The sequence below is a fragment of the Entelurus aequoreus genome, linkage group LG02, assembly GCF_033978785.1.
Source record: "Entelurus aequoreus isolate RoL-2023_Sb linkage group LG02, RoL_Eaeq_v1.1, whole genome shotgun sequence".
NCBI lineage: Eukaryota > Metazoa > Chordata > Actinopteri > Syngnathiformes > Syngnathidae > Entelurus > Entelurus aequoreus.
This window is the reverse complement of record NC_084732.1, coordinates 65,569,041-65,593,911: the sequence shown is the minus strand read 5'-3', so window position 1 is coordinate 65,593,911 and position 24,871 is coordinate 65,569,041. Positions and strand designations below refer to the sequence as shown.

General features: G+C 39.1%; 2 protein-coding genes across 3 annotated transcripts; one reads left to right on the top strand and one right to left on the bottom strand.

The window, feature by feature from the left end:
• Nucleotides 1-1,083: 1,083 nt before the first annotated feature.
• On the bottom strand, nucleotides 1,084-7,233 carry mcee (methylmalonyl CoA epimerase). The gene is made up of 3 exons (XM_062030672.1): nucleotides 7,096-7,233; nucleotides 4,737-5,077; nucleotides 1,084-2,629 (listed from the first exon to the last, which is right to left on the bottom strand). Exons 1-3 carry the CDS (start codon nucleotides 7,226-7,228, stop codon nucleotides 2,477-2,479), a joined length of 627 nt encoding a protein of 208 aa, XP_061886656.1. The 5' UTR covers nucleotides 7,229-7,233; the 3' UTR covers nucleotides 1,084-2,476.
• Nucleotides 7,143-23,652, top strand: mphosph10 (M-phase phosphoprotein 10 (U3 small nucleolar ribonucleoprotein)). 2 transcript variants are annotated; one of them, XM_062030658.1, is made up of 11 exons: nucleotides 7,143-7,297; nucleotides 10,086-10,740; nucleotides 10,822-10,988; nucleotides 11,094-11,253; nucleotides 14,051-14,192; nucleotides 17,527-17,594; nucleotides 17,689-17,826; nucleotides 17,906-18,016; nucleotides 20,066-20,173; nucleotides 20,246-20,476; nucleotides 23,225-23,652. In XM_062030658.1, the coding sequence occupies exons 1-11, from the start codon at nucleotides 7,212-7,214 to the stop codon at nucleotides 23,369-23,371; spliced, it is 2,013 nt and encodes a 670-aa protein (XP_061886642.1). In that variant the 5' UTR covers nucleotides 7,143-7,211; the 3' UTR covers nucleotides 23,372-23,652. The 2 variants fall into 2 exon arrangements, with proteins under 2 accessions (XP_061886642.1, XP_061886634.1); XM_062030650.1 differs by having other exon boundaries at nucleotides 10,819-10,988.
• The last annotated feature ends 1,219 nt before the right edge of the window (nucleotides 23,653-24,871 follow it).

Below are 24,871 nucleotides of genomic sequence, written 5' to 3'. Positions count from 1 at the left end.
CCACTATATAGCAGCCGGTAATATCGTGTGGGTTACTGGTTTGCTGATGTCGAACATTGTGACCGTGGAACACCCTCATGGGCATACGTACTGTGGACTACTAACACAGATGTGGCACCTGTGAAGTGGATTAACTCAGCAAAGGAGAAGTAGTCTACAGTATTCAGTATGTTTACATGCACTCAAATAGTCTGATTTCTCCAACATATGGAAACACCTGAATCCAGTGATTCTTGAACTGTGATACACGAGCTCCATCTAGTGGTACACCAAAATAATCACTATAGTGATTCAGTTTTTTATTTTCCTATTTTCAAAGTGTTACTGTTCAAACTGTAACCTTAGTGGCCAAGAAAATGTTATACACGGTACTTGTTAAATAAAACCTCTGAATATTTAGGCCTACTACGTACTATATGTTAATGTTGGTCATTATGGGAGTACTTGACCAAGAAGAGTTTTCTAAGGTTGTACTTGGTGAAATAAGCTTGAGAACCACTTCCTTAATCAGATCTTGTCTTTTTAAAAATCAGATTAGCACATCCAGAGAATGCAATAGGAAACCGATTCTCTCGCAGATTTCGATTTGTCAACAAAAAGCTATTGGAGAGAAATAGGCCTTTTGTGTACATTTGAAATTTAGCTCATAAAATGGGAGCAAAAATAATTGTTGCATTTTCATTTTTAGTAAGTGTATTGTGCTCGTCAAAATTGCCAGGATACAGACAGATTTCAGGGACATTTTGAACATGCATACAGTTAGTGTGTAGATCTCACATTTACATTCCAACTATCCAAAAGAAGCAGATATTTAATCCGATCCCTTTCCTGTTTCGAACACATTTGTTCACTTCATGTCTCAATCTGTAACACATCAAAAGTTTCCAGGAATAGATTATCCATAAATTGTGGTTCACATAATTTGCTTAATATATGATATACAATTTCAAAAGATAGACGCTCTGACGAAGGCCACGTGCCGAAACGCGTAAGCGTTCCTCTTTTTTGATGTGAGCAATAAATCAAGTGAAATGTGAGTATTTTGTCCTACTAGTCTTAATTTTGGGATGTGCTACCTTTTCAAACATTTTTGAAACATTTACTATATGATATACAATATCTCATTTATCAACAAAGGTCAAGATGTTTATCAGGATTCTTCTTTTTTCTTTGTGGGTTGAAACACTTTCTTATACTAGATCACATTGTTTGACTTCTTTACTTAATTCATCCAATAACTGTACAGTCTTGGGTAGCAAGTTTTAGAGATATTGTCTGTAAGAATCAAATTTTATGAGGGAAATTACCTTTCAAGCAACATGGGAACTTCCAAATAAACCACTTATAAACACTTGAGACCTAAGTGACTTCCAGTATTGCTGTCTTTTTCTTCTTTTTTGAACGATACAAAAGCCTCCAGCTGGATGGCAGCACTGCTCAAGTTATTTAACAAGCTCAAACAGGAAATATGACCAAGTATATTGGTTGCGCTAAAACAGGGGTGTCAAACTCATTTTAGATCGGAGGCCACATGGAGAAAAATCTACTCCCAAGTGAGCCGGACTGGTAAAATAACAGCACGATAACTTAAAAATAAAGACAACTTCAGATTGTTTTCTTTGTTTAAAAATAAAACAAGGACATTCTGAAAATGTACAAATCATAATGTTGTTGTGTTTTTTACACTTACATGTTGCGGTTAATAGTATTTCATCTTTTTTGTCATTATTCATATTTTCTGAATAAATTATGTGATAATATTCATCAGTCAACTCATTGGTGTAAATTTTCAATCAAGATAAAAAAAAAAATCAAAATCAAATTACAGGATGTTATTTATGTAGTTGAATCTTTTTTCTCAACTGATGTACTAACATGTGGTTTATTTTGCACATATGTAGCATCATCTACAAAGATACAAAGAATTGCTATTGCGACATCCAGTGAACACATTTAGAACAGCTGTTTCTTTCATCAAAAAATTTCAGGTTCATTTTTATACTTAGCAAACTCATCCCGCGGGCCGGATAAAACCTGTTCGCGGACCTGATCCGGCCCTTGGCTTGCATACATAAAATACACACATCCTTTAAATAGTTAAAATCAATAGACCAGTACTTCTTATATAGTGGGGCAGGCATGAGAAGGTGTCAGACATGTCTTCAGCTGGGTGGCATGTCGGTGCTGGTGCCAGCAACTGATACAGGTTCTGAATTTTATTTAAATTTAAGGGGGGCGTGAAGAAAATGATGTCCCCTAGGGCGGCGAGCATGACAAAAAATTATTAAAAAGCACTGCTCTCGTGGTTAGTAGGTATTCACCACAAAGGCTTAGATTCAAATCTCCAGACTGTGAGCCTGGCATCCCTAACTCTAGGCCAGGGCGGACTTGATTGGCACACAAAAATGACTTAATCCATAACTCTATGAAAAACTGCCAAAACAATATATTAAAAAAGCAAGTACTTCCATCTGCTTCATGCCTCCTCCAACTCTACCAGCACGCCGTCACAGTCTTTGGGATGAAGAAACATCACCGGTTTTCCATGAGCTCCTATTCGCGGCTCTGCTGACAGAGTTCGGATGTTCCTTGCTTTCAGGTCTTTGATTGCAGCACTGATGTCGTCAACCTGCAGGAGACGCATGAAAGTTCGATAAATGCATTTGCCGTTTTCCACCAGTAAAGATGTTTTCAAAGGCACAAGAAGGGGTTGCACTCAGGAGGCAGATGTGTTAACCACAACTACTCCATACTACCCTTGAACAAATAATGATAATCCTCATAGATACACAGTTGTGTTGTGTTCAACAATCTGTTATTTGTGTACTGAAAACATTTCAACAAAAACGGGTACGAAAATGAAAGTTATACAGTTAGTTGGATGAGCTGGCGTTTATAGTACTACAAACCATGCATACTACAGTTTTTCCCATACATGTTTGATGCTACCTTTTCACCCTAGCTTAGATCATAAACACATTATAACAACACTGTCTGGAATGTAGGTTGCCGTTACAACGCCGTACAGTAGATAGCTGCCGTATGCCCCTTTTCACGGCAGAGTTGACATGTGTCAAGACTGGCGTTAACGTGGAAATGTGCGCTGCCTCACGAAAACTCCATACAGTAGCTGCTGTGGTTACGTTAGCGCAGGGGTCGGCAACCCAAAATGTTGAAAGAACCGTATTGGACCAAAAATACAAAAAAAAAAAATCTGTCTGGAGCCGCAAAAAATTAATAGCCTTATATACGTGTTATAATGAAGACAACACATGATGTAAGTGTCTATTTTAGCCTACTTTCAAAGGCTGACGCAAACCTTCATTGACAGAAATGTTGACTTTTAATTCTTATTCTACACATTTTTGCAGCATTGGAAATGAGTAAAACGGGGGCTTCTCACAGGATAAGATAACTTCTGGAAATTACTGGCTCAGAATGTCCAAAGGTATAGATGTGTGTGTCTAAATTTAAGGAAGTGGCAGGCTGTCTTGTAACGGATTTATTACAATCTTTGCAAGCTGGGTAACGTTTGCTGTGGTCTGGAACAACATGGCACACAAACAAATATCAGAAATGCAGCCAATATTACATACAGATAATGTGTCATGAGACATGCAAATATAAATTAAATACACAGAGGACATAAGTAAAGGAAATTAAGTGAGCTCAAATATACCTACAAACGAAGCTTAATGATACAATATGTACATACAGCTAGCCTAAATAGCATGTTAGCATCGATTAGCTTGCAGTCATGGCCAGATGCATAGTTGCAAACAAGGATGGGGCGAGGGTCACCACTTTGTGAACAAATGCGTGAGCAAATTGTCCAACAGTTTAAGAACATCATTTCTCAACGAGCTATTGCAAGGAATTTAGGGATTTCATCTACGGTCCGTAATATCATCAAAAGCTTCAGAGAATCTGGAGTAATCACTGCATAAAAAACCGACATCAGTGTGTAAAGGATATCACCACATGGGCTCAGGAACACATCAGAAAACCACTGTCAGTAAGTACAGTCTGTCGCTACATCTGTAAGTGCAAGTTAAAACTCTACCATGCAAAGCAAAAGCCATTTATCAACAACACCCAAAAACGCTGCCGGCTTTGCTGGGCCCAAGCTCATCTAAGATGGACTGATGCAAAGTGGAAAAGTGTTCTGTGGTCTGACGAGTCCACATTTCAAATTGTTTTTGGAAACTGTGGACGTCGTGTCCTACGCCAACTTTTTTGCAATGTGTTGCTGCCATTAAATTCTAAGTCAATGATTATTTGCAAAAAAAAAAATTGTTTCTCAGTTCCAACATAAAATATCAACAACATTGTCTTTGCAGTCTATTCAATTTAATATAAGTTGAAAAGGATTTGCAAATCATTGTGTTCTGTTTATATTTACAATTTACACAATGTGCCAACTTCACTGGTATTGGGTTTTGTCTATGCAGGGAAATGGGCTCCAGTTCTGTAGATGACGTCACACCAAGAAGGGCGGCATATTGAGCTTGGCAATGGAAAGGGGCGTTCCAAGAGTAGTTATTTATCTACCGATAAACACTATTTTATATTATGAAAAATGACTGCCAGAATAATTTTCAGGAGAAAAAAAATACATAAAGAGAACTTGTTCGTGAAATGTTCGTCATTTGGAAGCTATAGAAAAACACGGTTCACCAAGACTTTATGAATTGGTGGACATAAGGGAGGTTTCACTGTACCGTACTTGTGCTTACCTCGATACAAATATGGTGCATCCCACCCGCCTTGTTCTTCTGTAAAAATCCAGCAATGGGGCTCTTCTCCCCGAGAGGATGGAGAAGCTCCAGCTTGGTGTTGCCGAGCTCCACAAACACGGTGTAGACACCATGCTCGGGCAGAGGCACCCGTTCACTTACTGTGGCCCCCAGGACATCCCGATACAAAGCGGTGGCCTTGTCCATGTCTGGCACGGCAATGGCGATATGGTTGAGCTTGCCCAGGTTCCACAGCGACTTTGGGGTGTTCTGATGTAGGGATGCTGTGGTCGAATGTGCTCGCAGGAAAGTGAGCGCAGCACATCTGGATAGACTGGAAGCTAAAAGGAATACAGGAACATTTTATACGTGAAGCGTTGTCATAAATGATGAACAGAGAGATTAAGGCAGTTATCGAGTAAGCCAATTATAAATGTATGGCTTGTGGTCCAAATACATACACTCATACTACAAACCCCGTTTCCATATGAGTTGAGAAATTGTGTTGGATGTAAATATAAACGGAATACAATGATTTGCAAATCATTTTCAACCCATATTCAGTTGAATATGCTACAAAGACAACATATTTGATGTTCAAACTGATTAACTTTTTTTGTTGTTGCAAATAATCATTAACTTTAGAATTTGATGCCAGCAACATGTGACAAAGAAGTTGGGAAAGGTGGCAATAAATACTGATAAAGTTGAGGAATGCTCATCTTATTTGGAACATCCCACAGGTGAACAGGCAAATTGGGAACAGGTGGGTGCCATGATTGGGTATAAAACTAGATTCCATGAAATGCTCAGTCATTCACAAACAAGGATGGGGCGAGGGTCACCACTTTGCAACAAATGCGTGAGCAAATTGTTGAACAGTTTAAGAAAAACCTTTCTCAGCCAGCTATTGCAAGGAATTTAGGGATTTCACCATCAAAGGGTTCAGAGAATCTGGAGAAATCACTGCACGTAAGCAGCTAAGCCCGTGACCTTCGATTCCTTTAGGCTGTACTGCATCAACAAGCGACATCAGTGTGTAAAGGATACCACCACATGGGCTCAGGAACACTTCAGAAACCCACTGTCAGTAACTACAGTTGGTCGTTACATCTGTAAGTGCAAGTTAAAACTCTCCTATGCAAGGTGAAAACCGTTTATCAACAACACCCAGAAACGCCGTCGGCTTCGCTGGGCCTGAGCTCATCTAAGATGGACTGATACAAAGTGGAAAAATGTTCTGTGGTCTGACGAGTCCACATTTCAAATTGTTTTTGGAAACTGTGGATGTCGTGTCCGCCGGACCAAAGAGGAAAAGAGCCATCCGGATTGCTATAGGCGCAAAGTTAAAAAACCAGCATCTGTGATGGTATGGGGGTGTATTTGTGCCCAAGACATGGGTAACTTACACATCTGTGAAGGCGCCATTAATGCTGAAAGGTACATACATGTTTTGGAGCAACATATGTTGCCATCCAAGCAACGTTACCATGGACGCCCCTGCTTATTTCAGCAAGACAATGCCAGGCCATGTGTTCCATCAATGTGGCTTTATAGTAAAAGAGTGCGGGTACTAGACTGGCCTGCCTGTAGTCCAGACCTGTCTCCCATTGAAAATGTGTGGCGCATTATCAAGCCTAAAATACCAAAACCGAGACCCCCGGACTGTTGAACAACTTAAGCTGTACATCAAGCAAGATTGGGAAATAATTCCACCTGAGAAGCTTAAAACATGTGTCTCCTCAGTTCCCAAACGTTTACTGAATGTTGTTAAAAGGAAAGGCCATGTAACACAGTGGTGAACATGCTCTTTCCCAACTACTTTGGCATGTGTTGCAGCCATTAAATTCTAAGTTAATTATTATTTGCAAAAAAAAAAAAAAGTTTATGAGTTTGAACATCAAATATCTTGTCTTTGTAGTGCATTCAATTGAATATGGGTTGAAAAGGATTTGCAAATCATTGTATTCCGTTTATATTTACATCTAACACAATTTCCCAACTCATATGGAAACGGGGTTTGTAGTACAATAACATAATCATGACCGATTGAACGCATTAACTATATGTTTGTACTTGTAACACTGTATTTATCAATTCAATAGGCTTTACAAAAAGATACAAAAGAAAAGTCAGATAGTAATTTAAAAAAAGTTCATCTAACTAAATATCGAAGCACAGTGTTCCTTATGTTTACAGTAAGCATCAAGCATGTGCATCTTACTCCATCAATAATACAACAAATACTACATATTGCTTCAACATTTCGTGCAAACAAGTTAGCGGTTTAACGTGGCTCTTATAGAATTGCGCAGAGGCTGAAAAGAAGAATAGTTTAGAAGTATTAAACAACACCAACCAGCAACCTTCAGAACCGCGGACGCCATGTTTAAGCGGAACAAAATACGCGGAAGTTTTGCGCAGGGGGGGGGGCTTTTTCTGCAGCACACATTTCCCTCACATGTGTGGCTAACGATGGCTACCACAGACATGGGGGACATGTTGGAGGAGAGTTTAAACAAACTTAACGTCACCACTCAGCATCCAGAGGACTTTCTGAGGCAAGTGTTACGTCCCCGAAATAGTTGTTGGTTCATTATAATTATTGTTTAACGTTGCGTGTGCTAACTTGTGGTCTAACTAGCTAAGCTAACTTACTATGCAGTTACTTTACACTCACAACGGCAATGCCCTGTTTATCCATGCATGTCGTATTATCAATTGTAACTTTCATATATTACTGAATTCAATCAATCAATCAAACTTTATTTATATAGCCCTAAATCACGAGTGTCTCAAAGGGCTGCACAAGCCACAACGACATCCTCGGCTCAGATCCCACATCAGGGCAAGGAAAAACTCAACCCAATGGGATACAATGAGAACCCTCGAGGGGACCGCAGATGTGAATTGTACAGTTACACCAAAGCTTGCAAGCCACACTAGTAATTGACGGCGCAAAACCATAACAGTGTTGAACTCTTTAACAGCACACAAGTTCCATCTACTGTAGTCTACTGTACTTTTGCAAATACTAATGATAAGGTACACTTTGACAATTGTAGCTAAGTAACAGTAAGTTACTGTTTTTGTTACGATAGTTTCTCTATTGAAAATTAAGTTGTTTGACTAGTTCAGTTTTTTTTAATCAATTTTGAGCCAAGGCACATTTTTTGCGTTGAAAAAATCCGGAGGCACACCACCAGCCGAAATCATTAAAAAACGAAACTCAGTTGTCAGTTAAAAGTCGTTTTTGCAATTGTTGGGTATGACTTTAAACCATAACCAACCATGCATCTATGTAGCTCTTGTCTCAAAGTAGGTGTACTGTCACGACCTGTCACATCACACCGTGACTTATTTTGAGTTTTTGCTGTTTTCCTGTGTGTAGTGTTTTAGTTCTTGTCTTGCGCTCCTATTTTAGTTGCTTTTTCTCTTTTTTTGGTATTTTCCTGTAGCAGTTTCATGTCTTCCTTTAAACAATATTTCCTGCATCTACTTTGTTTTAGCAGTCAAGAATATTTCAGTTGTTTTTATCCTTCTTTGTGGGGACATTGTTGATTGTCATGTCATGTTCGGATGTACATTGTGGACGCCATCTTTGCTCCAAAGTAAGTCTTTGCTGTCGTCCAGCACACTGTTTTTGTTTACGGTACTTTGTAGTAGGGCTAGGCGATATGGCCTTTTATTAATATCTTAATATTTTTAGGCCATATCACGATACACAATATATTTCACGATATTTTGCCCTAGCCTTGAAATACCACTTATAATCACACCAGTATGATGATTCTATGTGTCTACATTAAAACATTATGGTTCATACTGCATTAATATATGCAAATTTTTAACATTCATGCAGAGAGGGAAACCACAACTAAGTCAATTTACCAAAACTGTATTTATTAAACAGTTACTAAGCAGTGGCACAAACATTCATGTCATTTCAAAACAGAAAGTGCAAGATTGTCAGAGACATTTTAAAACAAGCTATGAGTGCACTTTAGTGCATGATGTCACTAAGATGACATATCAAAACAACACTAAATTAAAGTGCACTTTTTGTACAGAACACCACTACAATAGTTTAAAACAAATGAAGTGCACTTTTGTGCATGATGTCACGCAAGATATTTCAATAACTGTCAAATAAAAATGAGCTGCATAATAGGAAATCAAATGGTGTATGTCTTTCGCTATGCCCGCAGCTAAAAGTAACTACGTGAGAACGTATACTCGAATATCACGATATAGTCATTTTCTATATCGCACAGAGACAAACCCGCGATATATCGATTATATTCGATTTTTCGCCCAGCCCTACTTTGTAGCCAGTTCAGTTTTAGTTTTGTTCTGCATAGGCTTCCCTAAGCTTCAATGCCTTATCTTAGAGGCACTCACCTTTTGTTTATTTTTGGTTAAAGCATTAGACACCTTTTTACCTTCATGCTGCCTCCTGCTGTCTACAAAGCAATTAGCTACTGGCTGCCACCTACTGATATGGAAGAGTATTACACGGTTACTCTGCCGAGCTCTAGACAGCACCGACCACTCAACAACACATAATTTGCAGACTATAATTACTGGTTTGCAAAAAATATTTTAACCCAAATAGGTGAAATTAGATCATCTCCCACGGCACACCAGACTGTATCTCACGGCACACTAGTGTGCCACGGCACAGTGGTTGAAAAACACTGGGCTAGATGACAAAATACAACTTAAAATTGCAAAAATTTGACTGATACAAAGAAAATGGATGGATGGAGGGACACAGAACATTTTAATTTTATTCTATGTTATTTACCACACTAACATAAGTCAGATGATCATGTATTCCTAATCTAAAGCAGGGGTGTCAAACTCGCAATTATGGCTGCCCACAGAGGACCGCTTGTAACACTTAGATCCATCCATCCATTTTCTACCGCTTGTCCCTCTTGGGGTAGCAGGGGGTGCTGGAGCCTATCTCAGCTGCATTCGGGCAGAAGGCGGGATACACCCTGGACAAGTCGCCACCTCATCGCAGGGCCAACACAGATAGACAGACAACATTCACACTCACATTCACACACTAGGGCCAATTTAGTGTTGGCAATCAACCTATCCCCAGGTGCATGTCTTTGGAGGTGGGAGGAATATATAAATATAAATGTATAGTAGCCTTGTTACACAATTTGCAAAGGCAACTGTTTTTGATTATTATATGTCCATCAGACTGATGGAAACGTTGGTTTTGAATTGTAAGCCAATGTGACAATATGTTATTTTTGATAACCAAAAGAAAAAACTGCTTAATGATGAATATCTAATTACACATGCCATAATGGTTCTGTGTTTCCATCGTAGCCTTCAAGATGCTGTGGCAACAGACTATACATCTCTCACTAAGACCCTTTATGACCTCCTCAAAGCCCAGGAGCCAAAAGTTTATAATGGCAGCCCGCTGGTTCAGCTGGTGGTGAAAAACTTTGACGAAGAGCAAATCTGGCAGGAGCTTGAGCTGCAGAACTCTGCTGTGCTAAAACACTTTGGAAATGCAGTTGACGATGTTTTGTCTGATGAGACTGTTTCAGTACTACTGGAGGAGTACATTGAAGAAGAGGCAGGTGACAAGGAAGAAGGAGAGCCTGTTGAAAGTATGGATGAGGAAGCAGAAGAGGAGCCACGGAGTAGGTTAAAAAAAATGTCGGACTGTGCAGCAGAAGATTACACAGACGATGACTCCGATTTAGATTTTGATGTGGATGCCCTGGAGAAGCGGGAGAAGAAAAAGAGAGAACCTGCAGGGAAACATTCCGAAATGAAGAGCCGTCCCTCAGAACTTGATGATATGTTTTTTAAGCTGTCAGAGATGGAGTCGTTTCTTGATGACATGGACAAGCAAGAAGGGAAGGAACAGAGAGATCAAAACGAAGTCAATTACTTTCAGGACTTGCCCTCTGATGAGGATGATGATCTCGACCTTGAAAAGATTTCTCTGAAAAAGGACACGAAAAGCACTGTATGTATTCTGCTACTTATAAATGTTTTTTACCTCATGAAATGTGTATGTAATTTATTCAATTACTATTGACTTTAGCAGGCGAGGAGCTCCAGGGATCTGAAGTACAAGGAGTATTTTGATGCTGTCGACGGGGCTGTGGCGGAAGCAGATGAGAAGTCGGATAGTGAGGATGAAGATGGTAAAGAAGAAATGGATGAGGAAGAAATGGATGATGACGATGGTGACCTTGACGAAGACCTCGACGAGTAAGTGATTTTTATTTTTCACTCTTTCACTCTCTCCGACAAAGACAGTTGATCACAATATATTTGCTATTTTCCTTCTTTTTTTTCTTTTTCATTTTTAACCAGGAACAAGAACATGAACCGAGACTCTCTTAAAAAAGTGACCTTTAACCTCTCTGGAGATGAGGGTAGTGAGGGAGAGGACCTTCAGGACATTTTTGGAGGAAAAAACACAAGTCCAGTAAAATCCGAATCCAAGTCATCATATGAGAAGTGTCAAGAAAAGGTAACTGCAAATAAAGCACAAAAAAGACTGCTGTGTATAAATGATGACAAGTAAAAGACAATGCTGTACTTGTGCTGTATTTTTGTTAATGCAGGGATATCACTATTGTCTTTAAACGGAGGCATTAAATGGGAGAATATGTCTTGATCAGATCAAATGCTTCGGGGGATCTAGATTAGTTTATAATGTGCTACCCCAGATTTACAGCAGGGCTGCAAAAATGTGCATAATGAGTGAATCAGGAGATTACAATCACCATTTTTTATACACACGCACACACACACACACACACACCCCCCCCTTCTATTGGGCCATGGAACTTAAAGAAATCCAAATTTTTGTAATTGTTAGGGCAATTTGATAAATATTGAGCTGATATTAGGAACTAAGACATCACACCGATAAATCCAATACGATTGAAAAATAGCTCCAATAATTGATAATGGAAAAAAACACTCTAATGAGGTGAGATTACCCTTTACTGTGCTGTAGGTGAGTTAGGGTGAGCAAATCAAGCGTGCCTTCTCTCCTACATGGGGTCTATTAGCCCGTCGTAAACTTCTCCTGAGCTTGTTGTAAACAAATCGTGTCTGACTCTTTCCAGAGGAATATTTTCTGTGTGTTATTTTCACCAATGTTCCGCAAGCATTACAAAAAGGGGCAATAAACATCAGGCTTCAAAACATCAAACCTTATCAGCCACCTGAAACACCGGCATCACCACAACAGTGTTTTTTTGTGCTAAATAAGCTGCCCCAAAGCCAGCCGCAATGCAAGGCCTGTAGTCTTCGTGTCTTGTGAGTCCATATAGCAAAATGTTAAAGTTATCGATCCATTATGAGTAAAACCAATTATTTTACCCACCCCTAAATATAAAAAAGTTATCGGTATTGGTCTTGAGAAACAGGAAGTTATTGCTATCAACTTAAAAATATATTGTGCGCCCCTAGAAAATATTATCATGATTCTTAGACTCCTTTAAAAAAAAAAAAAAACTTCCATTAGTCATTGTGCCGTTCTTCATGGGATGAAAGACATTCATGATAAGAAATAAATAAAAAGACTGAAAATAATCCATCAAGTTAGAAACATGACTCGCTCACTCACTCGATAGTATATTTATACAAGCAATTCAGGCAAGTCAAAAGAAAAAGTCATTTGAATAATGCGATTTGTGGCTTGTGACTAATGAACTGATAAAAGATAGACCGTGGCGTTAATTCAACTGCTCTGGCCAATGAGGTGCACTGGGGAACGAGAGAGTGAGGAGGGTATGTTGACCATCATGCCAAAGACGTACATCGCAAGTACTTGAGGAAAATGGCAAGCTTTGTTTGTGATGTAAGAAATTAAATTGCCTGTTAGTTTATGGCAGGGGTCGGCAACCTTTACCACTTAAAGAGCCATTTTGGAAAGTTTCACAAATTAAAGAAAACAATGGGAGCCACAAAACATTTTTGAAAATTTAAAATGAAAAACACCGCACACAAAGCTTAAATTGCTTTGCGCTATGTTAACCAGGGGTCTCTGACACACGTACCGGCACGCATCTTAATAAGGAAATTTAATGTTAGTGCGGCCCGCGACTTTTAATTGAATGGCGCTTGATAGCGTCTTTCTTGCCAACCCTCTCAATTTTCCGGGAGACTCCCAAATTTCAGGATGTGCTGGCACTGCTTTTAGCGCCCTCTACAGCCTGCCCAAACAGCGTACCTGGTTGGCCACATGTTGAATGAAGCTTTTGCTTGCTCACGCAAGTGCCAGCAAGGCATACTTGTTCAACAGCCACACAGCTTACACTGACGGTAGTCGTACAAAACAGCTTTAACACTGTTACGTTACAAATATGCGCCACACCAAAAAAGAATGACAAACACATTTCTGGAGAACATCTGCACTGTAACACAACATAAACACAACACAACAAATACCCAGAATCCCATGCAGCCCTAACTCTTCTGCTCAACCGACGCATGGAGGGGGGGGGTTGATGTGTGGGGTGGTTTAGTGGTAGCGGGGGGTGTATAATGTAGACCGGAAGAGTTAGGGCTGCATGGGATTCTGGGTATTTTTTGTGTTGTGTTACGGTGCGGATGTTCTCCAGAAATGTTTTTGTCATTCTTTTTTGGTGTGGGTTCACAGTGTGGCGCATATTTGTAACGTAACAGTGTTAAAGTTGTTTTATACGGCTACCGTCAGTGTAAGCTGTGTGGCTGTTGAGCAAGTATGCCTTGCTGTCGCCTACGTGTGCAAGTAAAAGCAACATATAACATGTGGCCGGGCTGGCACGCTGTTTGTAAATGCTATAGAGGACAATTAATGCAGTGCCATTAGGGCGCGCCCTTGATTAAGTAATTAGAGTGAAAATAGGATAATATTTGCCCTGGGAGATTTCTAGGAGAGGCAGTCTCCTGGGAAAATCGGGGGGGTCGTTAAGTATACTGGGAAAACCGGGAGGGTCGGCAAGTATGCAGCTGAGCCGCATCAGAGTGGTCAAAGAGCCGCATGAGGCTCCGGAGCCGCGGGTTGCCGACCCCTGGTTTATGGGAATCCCTCTAAAACGCATGCATGCGTGCCGTACCGCATACTGCATTGCAATTGCTCTTCCACAGTTTTATTTCGCAAGGGTTCATAATAGAAAGCAAAATAAATATTCCAAATGAGTCTAGTTTAATTGAAACTTCGCATTGGCCTTGGTCCCAGCCGCCAGCTGACTCAGGACTGATCATTTCATACTTTAGATATATTTTTGGACAGAAATGACTTTCCTGCTCACTTTTGCACCTGCTGTGCGCAGATGTCGCGTAAGATCGATGAGTTGGAAAAGGCCGCCCTTGGACAGAAGTCATGGCAGCTGTCTGGAGAGGTGACGGCGCGAAAGCGCCCAGAGAACAGCATGCTTGAAGAAGATTTGGATTTTGAGCATGCATCCAGAAAGGGTAGGTCATTTTGGTCAGAGGGCGTCCAAAGTGTGGCCTGTAGGCCATTTTCAACGTATGTACGTATTTGCATATTCCTTTTTTTTGTTTTGTTTTAATATTTGTATATTGAGTTGTAAGGCAGATACAAGTTCCAGAAATACAATCACATATCAAATGTTCCCTTTCCCCCCAAAAAACAAGATACCTACAAAATATAAAAATAAAATAAGGGAAAATAAATTAAAATTAAGTAAATTAAAATTACAGTAGATAAAATAAATAAAAATTACAATAATTAAAATACATTAGTCAAATAGTTCCAGGTAAATATTGACACAAAGCCACAGACAACTGTATTCAGGGCAAATGTATAACAATAAAAATTAAATTAAAAAAAAAACCAAAAAAAAACCTATTATCTATGTACATGGCATTTTAGTTGGCGTTAAATTGAAGATCAGTTTCTTTTACATACTAAGGAAAGCCCCAATTTGCATATTTAATTTTTTTTTTTATACATTAGTAGACATTACACTAACTCTTACACCTACAGTTTAAAAAAAAGCTAAGATGTTTTGTCCACATAGTTCAGCGCATATTTACATACATTGGTGTCTGTCTATCTTTGTTGGCCCTGCGATGAGGTGGTGACTTGTCCAGGGTGTACCCCGCCTTCTGCCCAAATGCTGCTGGGATAGGCTCCACCACCCCGCTACCCCAAAAGGGACAAGTGGTAGAAAAAGGATGGATGTTTTAACATCTTTAGTGTACAAAAAGTATCAAAGTGGGCCCTGCATCCTTTAATCTTTTTCTTTTTGGCCACCCGTATCCATCCATCCATTTTCTACCACTTGTCAATTTCGGGGTCACGGGGGGTGCTGGAGCCTATCTCAGCTGCATTCGGGCGGTAGGTGGGGTACACCCTGGACAAGTCGCCACCTCATCATAGGGCCAACACAGATAGACAGACAACATTCACACTCACATTCACACACTAGGGCCAATTTAGTGTTGTTAATCAACCTTTTTAAATCGAAGTGTATTTATCACATGTACAATGGGGGGAGCATAATGATGTAATAATGATTATGATATAAAGCAGTGGTCCCCAACCACTGGGCCGCGGCCCGGTACCGGTCCGTGGATCAATTGGCCGAAAAAGAAAAAAAGAAGAATTTTTTTTTTTTACATTTTTTATTAAATCAACATAAAAAACACAAGATACACTTACAATTAGTGCACCAACCCAAAAAACCTCCCTCCCCCATTTACACTCATTCACACTCATTCGCACAAAAGGGTTGTTTCTTTCTGTTATTAATATTTCTGGTTCCTACATTTTATATCAATATAGATCAATACAGTCTGCAGGGATACAGTCTGTAAGCACACATGTTTGTATTTTTTTATGACAAAAAAAAAAACATTCCCCCTCGGTCTGTGGGACAAATTTTCAAGCGTTGACCGGTCCGCAGTTACAAAAAGGTTGGGGACCACTGATATAAAGTAAAAAAAAACAAGGAAAAAAAGCAACACAAAATTGTTTAGATCAGGGGTGTTCAAACTTTTTCTATGGAAGGCAGCACTGAAATTTAAAGGATGCTTGGGCCACTTTGATACATCTTGTACAATAAAGATGTTAAAACCCACCCAATGTATGTCAATACAATGGTGCATGAATGTGAATTAGTGTTTGGTGGTAGTCGGAGCGGCCAGTGGTGCAAATTGCAGCCACGCTTCCGTCAGTCTACCCCGGGGCAGCTGTGGCTATTAATGAAGCTTACCACCACCATGTGTGTATGTGGGTTGAATTAATGATGGGCTCTCAGTTCTCTGTTAAGCGCTTTGAGCGTCTAGAAAAGTACTATATAAATCTAATTCATCATCATCAATATAGGTGGAGCTATCTGAACAAAAAAATCTATATCTTAGCTTTGTATTTCGGTAATTAAGCAAATTAGTGTACCGGTAATATATCTAATGATAAAGCTCATTAATAATTAATTAATTTCACCTTAACAATATGCAGCGGGCCGATTTGCAAAAAAAGAGCTGTCGGCCAAAAATGGCCCACGGGCTGAAGTTTGAACACGCCTGTTTTAGATCTACAAACTAATTTTCTTCTCAAGAGTCTTTTTGTTGTTGATTTATTTAATGTCACCACGACCCCGAACAGGACAAGCGATAGAAAATGGATGGATGGACAAGACAAAGCCTTCTGTGATTGCTTTTATATGGCGGAGGACCCTCACCAGCACTCGCAAGACCATTCTTTCATGTCAGAGTCTACAAACGTCTCCTTGGTTTGGAGATAGTCTCTTTTTGAAAAACAAGTATACTGATTACTTGCTAAATATAGCAATATAATTGCTGAGTAGGGATGTCCGATAATATCGGCCTGCCGATATTATCGGCCGATAAATGCGTTAAAATGTAATATCGGAAATGATCGGTATCGTTTTTTTTATTATCTGTATCTGTATCTGTATTTTTTTTTTAATTGAATAAACATAAAAAACACAATATACACTTACAATTAGTGCACCAACCCAAAAAACCTCCCTCCCCCCATTTCTTTCTGTTATCAATATTCTGGTTCCTACATTATATATCAATATATATCAATACAGTCTGCAAGGGATACAGTCTGTAAGCACACATGATTGTGCGTGCTGCTGGTCCACTAATAGTACTAACCTTTAACAGTTAATTTTACTCATTTTCATTAATTACTAGTTTCTATGTAACTGTTTTTATATTGTTTCACTTTCTTTTTTATTCAAGAAAATGTTTTTAATTTAGTTATCTTATTTTATAATTTTTTTTAAAGAGTACCTTATCTTCACCATACATGGTTGTCCAAATTAGGCGTAATAATGTGTTAATTCCACGACTGCATATATCGGTTGATATTGGTATCGGTTGATATCGGTATCTGTAATTAAAGAGTTGGACAATATCGGAATATCGGATATCGGCAAAAAGCCATTATGGGACATCCCTATTGCTGAGTTGACAACACTGATTCCTCCTTTTCCGTGGTCTTATTCTCTGGCAGACAAAGTGCCATTATAATGTGTTCTTGAGCAAATATTGTATTTTGCTCATTTGTGCCGGATATGTTTTTTTTGTTCCTAACAATTCCTTTCTTGTTGTCACGTGAACGTGAGGATTCTCAGTTGACCATATGTTAAATCAATGTTTTTGCTGTCTTCTTGGTGTAATACCAGCTGCAGTGGTGTGGTGTGGATCTGATTTCAGATAAATATATGAAAACTGAATCTGTACTGCTTGGTGGAAACCATTTTACTTTTTTTTCTCTGACACAAATATTTGATCTGTGGTTTTTTAGCTCCTGCAATCACAGCAGAAACTACTCTACAACTTGAAGACATCATTAAACAACGAATTAAAGACCAGGTTTGTGTACAGGCTACAAGAATGTGTCTCATGGTATTTATACGATTGTTTGTGCTGACTGCTGACTACACAGTATTACCTTTTTGTCTCCAAGGCATTTGATGATGTGGTCCGCAAGGAGAAACCTAAAGAAGCAGTGTTTGAATACAAGAAGAGGCTAACGTTAGACCACGAGAAGAGCAAGCAAAGTCTAGCAGAAATTTATGAGCAGGAATATCTCAAGCAGACACAGGTTGCAACTTTGTTCTAATTTTTCAGGTTTGCAAACTTGTTTGCAAATTATCTGATGATGTGTTTAATAATGCTTTCAGCAAAAGGCAGAGGAGGAGGAAAACCCAGCTCATGTAGAAATACAAAAACTGATGGACACGCTCTTCTTAAAGTTGGATGCCCTCTCCAACTTCCACTTCACACCCAAACCTGTAAGTTTAATTTTAAGAGAGCAGATAAAGGTCAAGTTAAAACTAAAAGAAGTCTTTTAAGCAAACCAAACATGCAAACATTTGTTTTTTACCTATTTCATTACAACTGTTGGGGCGGCGTGGCTCGGTTAGTAGAGCGGCCGTGCCAGCAACTTGAGGGTTCCAGGTTCGATCCCCGCTTCCGCCATCCTAATCACTGAAGTTGTGTCCTTATGCAAGACACTTTACCCACCTGCTCCCAGTGTTACCCACACTGGTTTGGATGTAGCTTGAAAATGTAGATAATGGGCTTCACTATGTAAAGGGCTTTGAGTCTCTTGAGAAAAGCACTATGTAAATATAATTCACTTCACATCACTACATGCTTGTGTTATTTGTTTTTATTGTATTGTGCTGTTTTGTTAATTTTTTTTTATGTTGTGTGACTGCGATTGGAAATTGGTATCCTTGCTATAATCCGTCATATTTTAAATATATTTACACAACACCCAATGTGTTATTGTGCTTATCCACGTGCATTGTCTCTTAAATAAATAGCAACAAAAACAAACAAAAGGTTTATTGTAGGTAAAAAATGCCACTGCAATGGTAAATACTGAGACAGAACGTTTACAGTATGTAAAACGTACATACAATTGAAGTATAGCACGGTACCTCAGTTTTTGTTAGTTATCCATTTTAAAAGGTCCGACGAAGATCGAATCATACAAAAACCAAAACAATTTTCCCAAATGATACGCGTGCAAACAACTAGTTGGTTATACTCATCAGAGAGGGAAAACAATGTCCAAGTCCGAATCCTACAAAAAAGGTGGTGACAAAAACGATTTACCACTGTATATTAGGGCTGCACGATTAATCAACATCGACAATTTGATTAGTGCGGTATCCTAACCGTTAGAGTTTTTTTTTTTCTCTGTCGTCACCGGCATTTGAGTGACAGACATGTTCGTCAATCAGAAATGTTTAGCCTCGTGTCCTGGCCGTTCAAAAGTGTTTTTCTCTTCAAATAGGGAGAAAGATTTCCCACTCTGTGCATTGCTCTCAGCACCTGAGCGGGTTTTTTTAACTGTAGAATTCACTGAATGCAGTGAGCCCTCTGTTCAGTCATTGACAATCTTTTTTTTCTGTCGTTGGAGAGGGGGGCGTCAGCTTACAAACACACACACAGGAGGCACGTACAGAGAGCCTCATGACTTGCTGATGAGAAGTACCGCAAAGTAACAAAAATTAGGAGGAAAAAATATGATTAAAAAACCCAATATCCCTTTGTGGGAATACTTCAGCTTCAAACCGAATGGCCAACGTGAGCCCATCAACACGGAAGAACGAGCAAGAATGCCTTAATGGCAAAAAAAAAAGACAACCAGACCAAATAATTAACTTGAAGATGTTCAATATTTATTTAAGATGCATTTTTGCTTACAGAAAGGAGAGTCTTATTTTATTGTTTTTGTTTGTTGATTTATCAGAATCAGAATCATCTTTATTGGCCAAGTATGTAACACAAAAGGAAATTGACGTGGTGCTGTGCTCTTTTTGTTATTTAGGATAACAAATAGTTATTTACTTTTCAAGTACAGTACAATGGTAAAACAATTCTACAGTAATGAGAAATAAAAGCATATATCCTTTTAAATGGTTACTTGCATTATTATGATATATCACGATTACATTACATTAAACTCTGCTTAGTCTTTATCAGTTATTTCTTTAGTTTAAGAGCATGATGTAGGCAAAAGCTCTGAATCTGCATAAAGCAAGATATTTTTAAAAGTAGTTTATTGCATATTGTTTTAATGTGTGGCACTTTGAGACAAGAATATGTAGATTCATAGTTGAAAAGTAACATGTCTTTCTTCACTCGTTATTTTCGCAGTTTTATGCATTGATATGTGTAGAATATAAAAGTTGAAAATCTAATCGCAATTTTGGAGATAAAAATCACAATTTTTTTTTTTCTCAAAATTGTGCAGCCACATTGTATAGGTAAAAAACAAAACACATTTCTGCTTGGTCACACGTTCAGGTTTTCTTTTGTGCCCCCAGTCTGTGCCTGAGGTGAAGGTGGTGTCTAACCTGCCAGCTGTCACAATGGAAGAAGTTGCTCCGGTCAGTGCAAGTGATGGCACACTTCTTGCACCAGAGGAAATTAAGGTTTGGAATACACATTTTATTTGCTACTAACTGCATATATAACTCTAAAAGTATGTTTTGTCCACTCAAAAGGAGAAAAACAAAGCAGGCGATGTTGTAGGGGTAACGGAGAAAACATCAACCGACAAAAAGCGCGAGAGACGACACAAGAAGAAGGTGAAACATTTCAAAATCAAGGAAAAAGAAAAGAAACTGAAGCTTAAAGAAGCCAGTGAAGCTGGAAACAACCAAAGGCTGTCAAAGGCCCAAGTCAAGGAAAACCTGAAGAAAGTCACCAAAGGAGGCAAAGCTACCATATTAAAGGTAACCTGTTTATTTACCCTAGATGAAGCAAAATACGAACTAGCCGTGAGGATCTTAGCCCCATACAGCCACTTATAATTTAGTAGTAACCATCATGGCCGATACAGACGACTAGTTAGCCTTGCAGACATGTCATCAATGGTTGTGTGAGCTTGGAAGAGGTCAGTGCAAATATTACATTGGAAAGCCACCCTTTGGCATGCCATACTTGGCCCACGGGCCCCACTTTGGGCACCTCTGCGCTAAGCCCTATAATATGATGCTCACGGTTATTGAATGCATTGGTTTGTTTTGTAGCACTTTTAAGACTTATTTAAATAAAAAGTGCGTAACAATAAAATCTATTATTAGTAGTTATAAATTATTTCTAGCAGAGGTTTTGGCGTCTTACTCTGTTCAGTGGTCCTTGAACGCAACGTAAAAACACTTGCGCTTGTTTTCCTATGACTATAGAAGGATCACTCTGTTATAAGAGAGCACTGCTTGTAGGTTCATTTCAATATCTTAGTCACTTAGACAACAATGTGTTTACAAAAGTTTTGATTGTGGTATGTCGTTTCTCAAAATGGAAAGACGTTAAGGTCTCATTTTAATGTTAGCATTTAAGCTAGCGAGCTGGTGCCAGTCGGTCCGTGAGTTATCAATCACGTTTTTTTGATAATTTTACTTTAAAACAGTAAAACTAACCGTTGGGAGTTTTACCGTGGTCGTTATTATTATTATTAGTGTTTATCGTTACATCCCTACATGTAATATAGACTTTCTTAAGATTATATAATCATTATACATTATATATGGGCTGGATATACAAAACACAAAACCAGTGAAATTGGCACATTGTGTAAATCATAAATAAAAACAGAATACAACTATTTGCAAATCCATTTCAACCCATATTCAATTGAATAGACTGCAAAGACAAGATACTTAACGTTCGAACTGGTAAACTTTATTTTTTGCAAATATTAGCTCATTTGGAATTAGATGCCTGCAACATGTTTAAAAAAAGCTGGCACAAGTGGCAAAAAAGACTGAGAAAGTTGAGGAATGCTCATCAAACACTTATTTGGAGTGAACAAGGTGAACATGCTAATTGGTGGGTGCCATGATTAGGTATAAAAGCAGCTTCCATGAAATGCTCAGTCATTCACAAACGAGGATGGTGAGAGTGTCACCACTTTGTGAACAAACGTGTGAGCAAATTGTCGAACAGTTTAAAACAACATTTCTCAACGAGCTGTTGCAAGGAATTTAGGGATTTCACCATCTACGGTCCGTAATATCATTAAAAGGTTCAGAGAATCTGGAAAAATCAGTGCAAAAACCAACATTGAATGCCCGTGACTTTCGATCCCTCAGGCGGTACAGCATCAAAAACCGACATCAGTGTGTAAAGGATATCACCACATGGGCTCAGGAACATTTCAGAAAACCACTGTCAGTAACTACAGTTTGTTGCTACATCTGTAAGTGCAAGTTAAAACTACTATGCAAAGCGAAAGCCATTTATCAACAACACCCAGAAACGCCACTGGCTTCACTGGGCCCGAGCTCATCTAAGATGGACTGATGCGAAGTGGAAAAGTGTTCTGTGGTCTGACGAGTCCACATTTCAAATTGTTTTTGGAAACTGTGGACGTCGTGTCCTCCGGACCAAAGAGGAAAAGAACCATCTGGACTGTTATATGTGCAAAGTTCAAAAGCCAGCATCTGTGATGGTATGGGGGTGTATTAGTGTCCAAAGCATGGGTAACTTACACATCTGTGAAGGCAACATTAATGCTGAAAGGTACATACAGGTTTTGGAGTAACATATGTTGCCATCCAAGCAACGTCTTTTTAATGGACGCCCCTGCTTATTTCAGCAAGACAATGCCAAGCCACATTCTGCACGTGTTACAACAGTGTGTCTTCGTAGAAAAAGAGTGCGGGTACGAGACTGGCTTGCCTGTAGTCCAGACCTGTCTCCCATTTGAAAATGTGTGGCGCATTATGAAGCACAAAATACGACAACGGAGACCCCAACATTAGCTGTACATCAAGCAAGAAAGGGAAATAATTCCACCTAAAAAGCTTGAAAAATGTGTCTCCTCAGTTCCCAAACCTTTACTGAGTGTTGTTAAAAGGAAAGGCCATGTAACACAGTAGTAAAAATGCCCCTGTGCCAACTTTTTTGCAATGGGTTGCTGCTATTAAATTCTAAGTTATTGATTATTTGCAACAAAAAGTTAAGTTTCTCAGTTTGAACATTAAATATCTTGTCATTGCAGTGTATTCAATTGAATATAAGTTGAAAAGGATTTGCAAATCATTGTATTCTGTTTTATTTACGGTTTACACAACGTGCCAACTTCACTAGTTTTGGGTTTTGTAAATTTATCATAACTAATAGATATTTTTACTATATATTGTTAGTTGTTAAGTCCTACAAAGATGTTATTCTTATTGGCGGTCATGTTTTTTAACAAATGTTTCTCAAATTTAGAAATTTAAAAGTGTTACATTTAAAATCAAACTGTGGTGTTTAAAAAGTGTGCTACCATGTGGTGCCAGTAAAATAAAAGCTTTCTGTGCAAGAGTTACACAATAGGTTGTCCCCAATTCTTGCTTGATCTATGATTCTTTTGATGCACAATATTTAACATGTTTATTGTTCAATGACCGAGGCAAGTGAAAGTGAGTGTGGGAGTCCAGTTATTAGATATTGCTTGTCTGAGACTGTTGATTCATTTTGATTATTTGTTTTAGGATGAGGGAAAGGACAAGGCACTGCGGTCTTCTCAAGCCTTCTTCTCACAGCTGCAGGATCAAGTGAAAAGTCAAATTAAAAGCGCAAAAGGCCAGCCTCCAAAAAAGAAACGGAAGGAAGTTTCTGGCAGCAAACTCAAGTTATAATGACTGACTGTTATGACAGATTGTTTTGTTGTACATATTATTACTTCTTTTACAAACAGCTATCTTTGAATGATGTACTTCTTTGTAATGACTTTGAACTTAAATGACATCTATTCAAACGCATTTGTCTTCCTATGGTGACATGGCGAATTTAGTGTGTTTGCACAGGGTTTTTAAGTAGGACCGTGGCATCACTGCAAGCATGATAATTACTTTTGCGTACTGTCATGATGCTGTAATTTTCTAACAGAAATTACATTAAAGCTAGATTTAAAAATGCAGATTTTGACTTTTCTTTACCTTTGATCATTTGATGAACAGCTTGGTTGAATTTAATTGCTGTTTTAAATTAATTGACCACTCAGTTTTTGGCGTCTTGCTCCAGTTTTCTCGTTGCTTTTTAATGCTCCATTTACAAACTGGTTACACCTGCGTAAAATTTGATGAATTATGTCTGTGATAGGCTCCATCCCCCTGTGGCTCCGAAAGGGACAGGCGGTAGAAAAATGGATAGATTGAACATATATTAAAAACATAGTTTGTAAATTTCTCACACAATTTGCACTGTAAGGGTAGAGAGACGGCAGTGGCTACAATATACTACATAAATCATCCATCCATCCATTTCCTACCGCTTGTCCCTCTCGGAGTGGGTAGAGTACACAATACTTTCAAAAAAAAAAAAAAAAGTTAAAGTGCCAATGATTGTCACACACACTAGGTGCGGAGAAATTATCCTCTGCATTTGACCCATCCCCACAGGGGAGCAGTGAGCAGCAGCGGTGGCCGCGCCCGGGGAATCATTTGGTGATTTAACCCCCAATTCCAACCCTTGATGCTGAGTGCAAAGCAGGGAGGTAATGGGTCCCATTTTTATAGTCTTTGGTATGACTCGGCCGGGGTTTGAACTCACAACCTACCGATCTCAGGGCGGACACTCTAACCACTAGGCATCAGGGATGTCAAACTCATTCTTATTGAGGGCCACATCGCGGTAATGGCTGCTTTCAGAGGGCCGTGTTTTAAAAATGTATTTACATTATGCATGCGGTTATTAACCTCTGAGTAATCATGATTAATCGGAATGCATATGCTTTTGATTATTAGATTTTTTTATGTATAACTTGCTTTAAAATCATAAAGTTGACAAGCAGATATTTAACTATTACTTTTTTTTATCTCACAAAAATTGTTTTGCAATACAGTATATTATAATTTTAATTGGCAAGATCAGATATTATTAAAGGAGCCAGATGAGGTGGTTCGGGCATCTGGTCAGGATGCCACCCAAACGCCTCCCTAGGGAGGTGTTTAGGGCACGTCCGATCTGTAGGAGGCCACAGGAAGACCCAGGACACGTTGGGAAGACTATGTCTCCCGGCTGGACTGGGAACGCTTGGGGTTCCCCCGGGAAGCGCTGGACGAAGTGGTTGGGGAGAGGGAAGTCTGGGCTTCCCTGCTTAGGCTGCTGCCCCCGCGACCCGACCTCAGATAAGCGGA